Raw genomic sequence first — 10,249 nt, 5'->3', positions numbered from 1 at the left:
CCGCGCGCTCGTCTCGGAGATTTTAAGTAGTTGCGTGGTGATGCGCTGTCGTCAGGAGATTGTACTTGTTGAGAGACCTGCCTGTAGCGTCGTCGCATCATTTTAACTGGGTTTTAATAGCAGAGTCACAATCATTTTTTCACCCAAATTAACGCCTTCCGAGTAACCAACGATCGACACTAAATACGATAAATTCTACTGGACTACGTTACATATAATGTACTGATTTTAACGTGCAGTTATGGAGTGCCGTAAAGTCGTGACGTTCGTGTCGCCGGTCAAACTCTTAATTGTTGATAATAGATTGATTTTTCAGGAACGTGTCGATGAAGAATAAGACGAAGTAGTGTCTATATAAACGTCAACGACAACGACGAAACCAGCCTCCAAATGAAAAATCAGTAGAATGCCAGATCTATTGTTAACTATAGATAATAATTTTATATATGTGTACACTTGTATGGCTGTACGAGACAATACCACAGGGTCTCATTACCTGCAACGAAAACGTTAATGCCAATATTGGGAGCGATTTGTCCTACCGCGGCTGCCTTTACTGTTGCTGTTCGATCTTCCAATATCCGCCAATCCGACCCTTTGATTTCTGATAGCGTACGATACCACTGAAGCACACATAAGCAGGGGTCATGGACCAATTATAAACCTATAATCTGAAATCTACTAAATATCGACGTCATTACTACTGCTGGTGACATTAATTTTTCGGTCTGTTTACCCACCAACCTGCCGTTCTATGGACGGTACGCCGTCAGCATCTTGGAGTTAGGCGCGTCCAAAATGTCGTGCCTAATACTGTTTTTAATGGCCCTCTGGAGCTAACCCCGAGGAGCTCATAAAGTAACTAGTTAACTACACCCGCTACCTGTGCAAGACACTCTGAGCTTTGCAGTATTACCCTTGGAAAATTTTACGTGTACGTTTAGACGCATTTTGAGCAGCGCTATAGCATTTGACGGTGAATTGAACTTTTATTGTTTCGAAAGACTGTCGCCATCTGAATAGTCGTCACACGAGAGAAAGACACCGAAGATACAACGATGTCTCGTCACCAATGAGTGTAGAAGACGCGATCAGAAACCCTTGACGTTACTGATCGCCGCTTGATCTGTCTTTCTTCGAAACGATAGGACGCCGACGTCAGTTGTGACGGTAGGAAACAATAGCAGGAGCGACAGTTAACCTGGAATGAATAGCTCCAAACAGCCACTTGGTTATGTCGCACTATTTGATCTGCGGATTTACACAAGTAACTTTGTATAAATATAATACAATCTGAAAATAGGTGAAAAATATGGCAATCGATACCGCCGTTGCGGTTCTTGCTGCACACGTTTTAAAATAAAAAATCAAAGGGGCAAAGTGTTCTAAAGTAGACGTTTACTCGAATTATTTATGATCGACTAGTTACTAGACGCTGGTTTATATATATATATATATATATATGTATACTAAATGGACGTAGGGCAAGTGTGGACAGGTATCGTATCAATATGTTTATACAATGCAGCGCTGCTATGATGTAATCATAACGCTGACAACGGCAGCAACTTTTTCGAGTGAAGAAGTTAGACGTTCCAATCTGTGTCCACTGTATCGTCAGTTTAATATACGCGTACGATGCGCAAATGACGTATCGTGACCCTCACTCTTAGGAAAGGTACTCATTATAACCATGTATATGCAAAATTTCAAAAGAAGATATTTCAACAATCATGTAACCCACATCGATATCATTTTAAAGGCGACACGCGGTACTATGTAGTAACAGTAATACGTAAATTTCGGTCTGAAAGAATAGGAAATTAGGGACGCGTCTAGCTTTCTGATTGTGTGATGTTTTTGTATAGGCTGACGACAATGTAATTGACATTGACTGGATCACGAAATTCTCGCGTAGGTTACATATCCTATCAGTCTAAATCTTGCATTGGTCAGCGAGATGATCTAAGTGACGAGAATCGCCTTCATCTGCAGTGTTTATCGCTAGGTTTCTGTCCTTGAGATGACGCATTGATCACGTTCATGGGCCATGTGAAGCAATCAGCTAATGAATTATAGAGTTGCGATCTTGATTTTTATACAGAACTCTACTATATGTTGATTTTCAAGTTCTCTAAGTGTATTTATCAACAGCTGTCCAAGATTCTTGCATGGCTCAGACTAGTCGAGATTACTTCGAGAATCACGCTTTGTAACTTTCCATAGAGCTCTGGCTAAGACGAGCTTCCATTAAACAAACTTGAGTTGACAACAGAGTCATTGAGTGAGTCGGCAAATGATCTTTACAGTCACATAGCAGTCTATCGAGAATGAGGTCTCTAGCAAACGAGCCGGCCGTTGGCAACTTAGTTTTCACAATAGCAATCTAAAGCCGTTGTCAAGGCTTAGCTACGGAGTCAGCTTACTTAGGCATTCATTGACTTCTGCAAACGTTCAATTTATATAGCATAATACAGTCATCTGTATATCTCTTCAGCACATCTCCTTCCTATATTAGCAGGGTCATGTCTTAACACTATTACCAATCCGATCGCAGTGCCACCAAGCACTGACCTGCACGTATAGTCATCGTTACATCTTGACCGTCGCCTTTTGTTTTTGACACGATTCATCTGCCCTACCTACTAAGCTGGCCGGCGCCTTTATACGGAAAAACAAGAGTCGTTTGCCTGTTCCTTACTGTGAGCCCCAGCCCACATTACTTCTCTTGGATGCTGCCTGTAACAGCCAGCGATAAACGTACCGAAAGCTCATAATGGTAGTGACACTGGGTCAACAAAAGGAAAATGGATAGTACTGCGTTGCCAATGAAGGGCCGAACAAACGAAAACGACAACAGTATCAGCAGTGGTAGAAACGAGAGTCAAACAACAGTAGCATGATATGCGAGCTTGGCACATTTGGCCAACGGATGGTAAGCCAGAAGCTACTTTGTCGAATGTCGAGGATCAATAAATCCAACAATCATCTAGATTCACTTCTGTTCCACTGTTCTGCCCCGTATCGCTATTTGTCGCGCTGTCTCCACCTGCTTCGTTCTGCTAGCCCATATACAATAGTCTGACGAAATTTGCCCACTTGTGCCCCATGTGTCCATACCTACGACGATGCGAGAATGTCGAGGGATGTCGCCGAAACAAATGTGTAGAACTTGCAAGTCCATCATTGCCACCATGTAATGGCACCGCTGCGTGTGGGCGTAGTATCAGAAGCAAGTTAATGATACAAAACGGTTGATCTGGCTCAGTGTAATGGTTTGCGCCTTGAAGTAACTTACCGACATAATCACATCTAACTGGTTCAGTGTTTCAATCGTTCTGTTTCTCCGTAGCGCTACAATGATCGATCAGCATTGGTCGATCTCGCCTTTAACGTCAACTTTGCCACCGGGCGGTATGGTATGACAAGGCCACTATGGAGAACGGTAGCGGACAGACCTCTTCTTTTACCGCTTCAAGAAGCCACTACAGGCTTATTGACTACGTTTATTATTACTATTGTCGATATGGTAGTAAAACATCAGTTTGTATTGTGAGCCTCACCGGAGCCATACAAACCTGTCGTTCTTTGTTGAATATTCACCTTTTTACGTATGGGATCGGCTTTTTAAGACGATTTTGAAGCAACAGAGGGAGTCCATCGGTCGCCCATTGAAGGCTTATAGGTATCTAGGGATTTGTAGTAAAAACTGACAAGAAGTCTGTAGTGGAATGGATGTTAGTGTGACATGACCTTTTATCCGCAAGCCGACTTCGTTTACTTCTTTAAATTTATCACGACTCCGCAGTGGTAACTGGCAGCGGGGGGATACGCTAGCTAATTAATGTCATTATCAAGGTAAAACGCATCCATTCGGCTGTTCGCTAAGTTTCGACAGGCTTGCTTTATAAACGCTCGACAAATGGCGGATGCAGATAAGAGGGTACCGTACTGCCAAAAACCGCCGTTGTCGTTCAAACTTTTCGGCAAAAGTTACCATTTTCGTTGTCACCATTAACGGTGTTTTTTTTTTTTTATTAATGGTAATATCCCGAATGGCTTCACACAACTATCCTCGCCTAAGCGATCCACTAAAATTAATCACGTGCATAAAAACCGAATTCGTTGTTTGTCGGTATAAATATGTCCTAAGGTCTATTTTGTAGGACGGCAGTGCACCGCGATGACCAGAAGAAAGTACTTGATAATAGGCTAACTCCAGATTTAAGAATTTGTTTTTGTCGTTCGTCAGAGCAGATGCGTGTTATGTTTAAACTAATGCGCCCTGTCCTGCTATCGCTAGCAAGACGCCGTCGTCGTTCTGTCTATGTGGCGCGTTTGTAACTGTCGTTGGGGGCGTCGCACCTCTACTTACAGCTGCACCAATAACTAAAATTGTCTATGTCGGTAAATAGAAGCAGAAATAGGCTTCGTATGCAGTGGCAAATAAATTTGTGGAATATCTGGTAATTTTCCGCATGAATTTCTTTGGCAGCCAGTGAGGCAGACACTTTCATCCGTAACATGGCAGTTTTCCTCTACGTCCTACACAAAAAGTTCCAAGTCCATAATAGCAGACCAGCTGCAAAGTTTCGATCTCTGCCGCTCACATTCGTTTCTACCAGAAATTCCTCTAAGGAGGTTCCAACTTTCAAGTGTTTAGTCAGGTTGCCATAGGAGCGAGCCAGCAACCATATAAAAATGAAATTCCTGGTATTCATTAGCGTCTACTGACAGAACGTTCATCTCCCAGCATGCTCCAGAACTTCTCTCTGAGACCCAATGCACCTAACTAGAGATGCATGTGCAGTCGCTAGTTCTAGCCAATGACAAAGTGATCCCATGTTATCAGACTGAATCGACGAAAAAGTCCAGTGTTATATATCCCTAGCCTTGCGCTTTGCGACTCGCAACGATTTTCACACAACTTGTTGTTGCTCTCACAAACGGTACGGCTTTCATATCGTGGAGAAAACTCTGAAAGAATCTCTACCTCAACCAACTTGCAATTATACGCCAGAACAAGACGGCAGCCCCCATGCAACCGTCTGACACGACCCTGCTTTTTACACTTAGCGACACTTTGAATAAAATATACACGTATGTATATTGTACCGAAGAAGCTATGCTTGCCAAGCAAGCGCCCTCTATCCGCTACTTCACAGAAAGCAGCCGACTAATAGATGCCCGACCCAGAAAAATAGTCGGCCGCATATTGTAGACGATGGCTATGCACTGTTTGATAGTCGGCCATCACCGTCAATATTGCCGGGACCGCCGCAGCTGTGAGAGATTACCGCCCCTTCACACGTAACGAGAAGTGCTACTCCGTTACCTTTCCTCCCTTGAACCACTCACTCCATTGGGTTATCTCATTTTGACTTTTATCCGAGCATTTGCCTAACAAGTCTTTGCTTGAAGTTCACTTTCAAAGATCGGCCTCGCTGACCTTTCGGATAATATAAGACTGCGTGTCGGCAAAGCAAACGGCGGCGAAAACCGATAGTGAATACGGGCGGGTGGCCGGCACAGTACTTCTTGCGACAGATACGGAAGGCCCTTTACTCACTGGTCCGCCTTCTCCCGTTCTATCAAGAACGGCCCTGCTTGTTCGCAGATTCTCTAGCAGAATGCCATAACATCGTAACTATATTGGCGTACTCTGGTTTACGCACACATCGCTGTACAACGTAAAGAAATTGGGCGGGCAACTCGCGTACTATGGTGGGGTTCATGGCGCCGCTTGCCGGCGCTGGCGCTGGAGCTGGAGAATTGGTAGTTGTGCTTGTCTTAGCAGACAACAGCCGCTGGCACAATTTTTGAAAATGATTTCGGGAAGTCGATGAAATGGCTGAGATTGTATCAATTAGATAGCGGACAATAGAGTGCAGAGAGAACAGCAAAAGAGCTCGGTTTAGCTCTTCACGTTGGCTACACATAGATTATGACGGCTGCAACACTGATGAGTGATGATGGTGATTGTGCCAATCGGGGCTATCGGTGAATACAAACAACTGCGAAACATGAGTTTCTCTGGAAGTAAACTGATACACCCTCGAGGTAGTACTTTAAGAGGAAACAATAACGCTGTGTAGCGAGGCGTTCAAATATGTGATAAGCGCTCCAAATGAACAGCCGATTCATAATACACACTGAATAAGACTCTGGTATAACAGTGGCGCAAAAGCTCACGAAAAGAAAGTAAATAATGGGCAAAAGCGTACAAATGAATAATTATGACGCGTGAATTTTTTTCAAGTTCAACTGCACTTGGGTTTTCATAGTAGGACTCATGGGAATTGTAGATTCGGGAGAGACTGCAGCATTAGGTAAATAGTTCGTTCTTCTTTTCCTAGCTTCCACTCTTTGCCACTACTTGTGGGAGTCGCGTTACATGTGGGGCTGTCACAATATACCGCCATTAATAATTATTGGAAAAAGAATCACAGCAAGAACGAGGATCATATATCTGCAATACTCTTTGTTGGCTCGTGAGAATTTGAGCGGCGCGACGATTCAGCGTTCGTGCGTGTTGCCGGCCCCCGTATTTTTTTCGGGGTGGTGGTATATTATTTCTATAAAAGTCCAAACCTTAGGTAGCCGGTGTACCGCAACCTTTCTAAGGCGAAATGGTTACAGTCGACTACCTGATGTATGCCGAAAGTATATTACTATTATTATTATTACTACTACACAGGCTCGTCTGGCCTATGTAAGACGCTACTGTGGCCGGGGCCGCGTAGGACATGGTGATAGCGGTAGATGTATTGCGAATCAGCGGTGAACAATTCGTGATACTTGGCCATTAATAGAAGATCATAAATGCAGGCATAGTTTTTAGCAAACCGCATCTGCATGATTTGAAATACATAAGTATGTATATATATATATACAACGATTTACATAGGCATTTGTCATACAGTATAGGGAAGCAGGAAAGCCATCAACAAACTGGCAGTTGAAACCACCATAAGAGTACTGTGTAAAAGTAGCCAAATGAGAATGCATGAATGATAATATTTTTTTTCTTTTATTAGTGACAGTAAAATTCAATGCATGCCTCGTGCTCCAGTGGTCGTTTCCCTTCTTCCGGCCCTATCTGTAGGGCAGAGATTCAAATAAAGAAGCCATAATTAACATTGTTCGCAGTGATATCCGCCGTTCTGGTTTATTCTATGTGAACGGTCCCTCGATTTTCGAGCAGGGTGGGTCCCGTCATCTCCTATACGAGTTGGGGCATCAATGCCAATTCAACCGCATTCGCATCTAGAAAGAAGCACTGTCATCAAGTACTTCCATTGTAACTTGCTCCAGCTATTCAGCGTATGACATCCGGTGATCTGTGAACGTCTTCTTCACGTGACAAATCCCAAAATGACCAATGAAGGGAAGCAAATTCCATGGGTCTAGTTTGCGCATTTGAGACACATTCCAGTCTAGCGGGAAAAAAAAAAAAACCCATTTCTGAAGCTAAACTCTATTTATGCTGTACCTTAGCTTATTAAATAAGTGCGCAGCAAACCTATACCCTACCGTAACTACAACTTGTATTTTAGAAAACTTACAATTTGTGCCTTAAGCAAATTCAGCTTCGATGCAAACTTGATTGTAGTTTCCTCTATCTCGTCCAGTAGACTCGATCGACGGACTTGTAACTGTTCGAACGGGCACACAATCACTGAATTATCCTCGTTTTGATTTTCCATTGACAATAATTGAATGACTTTCGCTGTTGCGCACCCTGTATTCTCGGAGTTTCTATCCACCTGACCCACACGAGTATCCACACCGCCATTACCATTATAATCCTGTACGGGCGCACCACTGATGGCACTTGTGCTTGATAAGTAAATATCCATTTGATTATGTTGCGGTTGCGGCTTCGATGCACCCTTACTTATGGAGTTTGCATTCACGTTATCCTCAATCATGTCATTAGTGTTATTGCAAGATGTGGCCCGCCCCGTGTCTTCGACAGAAGAGTTACTCGAGGCGTGATTTAACACCTCAATGCCAGAGTCATGATCAGATTCGCCTGCCGTCTCACTAACTACAACTCCTTGTGCGGCCGTTTCCACATGTGTTGTGGTGACATTTTCCGCGGCCGTCATTTCGGTGATGAGAGCGCTAGTATTACGAAAATCTCCAGTCATGTTTGTAGCCGCTGTTTTATTTGGTATCTGGCTGCTTTTAACATTATTAACGCTGTTGTTGCTTAGCGTACTGTCCCTTTTCGCATTTTCAGTCATTGTAGCGGCCACACTTGCACCAACATTCGCTAGTGTGTTACTCGGATGATCTGAAGATTCACTTTCCGTAAGGTCCTCATCTTCTTGACGAACAATCCATTTGGAACTGAGACGTCGCCTATAGAAATCTCGACACAAGGCGACCACCTCGTCTTCATCACTTTCCGACGACGAAGACATCTCTGTAGGGCTCTCGCGATCCCGGCCTTTAACCGTTGGCTCGAGTGGTTCCGGTAACTCTAACGGCACACGGACCTGCATAAAAGAAGCGTTATGTGCAGCCGACAGACTGATGTGTCCCTTCTTCGACTCCACAACGTCGCACACAGTGAGGTAATAGCTACCTCGCATCATTTGTCCCATCTGGATATGGTTTATACTACTACCGCTTTCACCATTGCTGGAACTATTGTGATCGTCACTCGTAATTGCGTTCGTTACGCTTAGTTCTGTTACCGTAGCTACTGTAATCGCTGCGACTGCTGTCTTCGCGGCGGCGCTATCAGCTACGGGGTTCGTAGCTGATCCACCGGCGGCATCCATCGTGATCGCGATCTTTCTGCAGACTGAAGAGCCAGCGGAGCGGACTGGGGTGCTACGGGGTCCAATGCTGACGCTAACGGGCCCGCTTGCAGCTTGCCGTGCAACACAACTAACGTGTTAACGGAATAGCTAGCGGACACATAGCGCCACCTGTCGATACAGCGGCGAAATTCGCGCGGAAACATATATAATCAAAATAGCATAGTGGGCAGCGTTTCAGCTGTGGGGTTATATGGTTTGTAATGGTAGACGATTTCACCACGGCAAACAGTAAAAATTGTCACAGTCTCCGAGTATAACAACTGTAGTTGTGCAATTTCCCTGTCGCTTCGGTACGTTATATATAGATATATTCAATTTCCGTGCTTATGCACAGCTTTTGTTGTAAGCCTATGCAGTTGTTTCATCGGTTTCATTGACTCGAACAATTAGATATGCATAAAATCCGGCCAGCCGTAAAGCTTTATACCGAGCCCGGGCTCGGCGATGAAGGCACTATGCTCAAATGTGCATACACACGCGTGATCTGTAGATTTACGTACGGCAATAGAATTGGGTTGAATTCACTTAAAAGTGGGTATGATAGTAACGTGGTAATGACGAACTAAGCAAAAAAATTGTTTTAATCCACTCTTCCGGTATGTAAATCTCGTCAATGCATGAGGTATTTTTATAATGATCACATTTTCATAAACTTAAAGTTTAATTAATAGAATCATACAGGAAAAGATGAAGACTCTATATGGATACGTGTTATAGAGTAAATGCATAAATACTCTGCTTTTTATACTACTTTGTGCAAAATAAAAAAAAAAACAAAACGGCGTATGATCATATCTCATGCGTCGCAGTTTGTCGTCTACAAAGCTTGTAATTAATAAGCATAGCCAATCTATAGCCAGATTAGTACAGACCATTACGGTACACACTATATGCGAAAGTAACCGTATTATTGACATATATTAGCAACAGGATACTGCTAAGTGTTTTCGAAATTTCCATTTGGCTTTGTTGAAAGTTCGATACGCGACTACAGACTTTTGCTAAGATAAACGGGACCGATGAAATAGAGTTTGATACAAAATACTTGTTTCATATAGTAGAACAGGTAGTAGTTTGCTATGTGGCCTATTGAGATTTATTATTGTACCAAATACAAAGGCTTTGTTCAAGGTAGAATTGAAATCGAGACAAGAGACGCGTAACCCAAACTTGTTGCCGATGGGTCTAGGGATATGTGACACTCAGACTAAACTGATCTAGATTGAGTCATATCAAAATGGATGCCAGCATCCTATAGTCCTATTATAAAGCATTTCTGCTATCACAGTGGTTGGCAACTTTGCATCTTTTACAAGTGGAAAAAGTGAACCGTCGCCGCTCTTTTGGCACACATTAGACAAGGCGTTCCTGTGGTAACGTAGTTGCCTTTTAACCTTAGGGACACGTTATGATCC

General features: G+C 43.4%; 1 protein-coding gene across 1 annotated transcript in view; it reads right to left on the bottom strand.

Annotated features, from left to right (window-relative positions):
• The window catches only part of LOC111265990 (uncharacterized), a 25,698-nt gene extending 16,120 nt beyond the window's left edge, over window positions 1–9,578 (bottom strand). The window contains exon 1 of the mRNA XM_022843091.2: window positions 7,566–9,578. Coding sequence (XP_022698826.1) covers window positions 7,566–8,792 — 1,227 coding nt within the window. The 5' untranslated portion in view covers window positions 8,793–9,578. The remainder of the gene's footprint in view (window positions 1–7,565) is intronic.
• Window positions 9,579–10,249: the final 671 nt, after the last annotated feature.

This window comes from Varroa jacobsoni, unplaced genomic scaffold (genome assembly GCF_002532875.2).
Source record: "Varroa jacobsoni isolate VJ856 unplaced genomic scaffold, vjacob_1.0 scaffold_1038, whole genome shotgun sequence".
Taxonomy (NCBI): Eukaryota; Metazoa; Arthropoda; class Arachnida; order Mesostigmata; family Varroidae; genus Varroa; species Varroa jacobsoni.
This window is presented reverse-complemented; position numbering and strand designations above follow the sequence as displayed.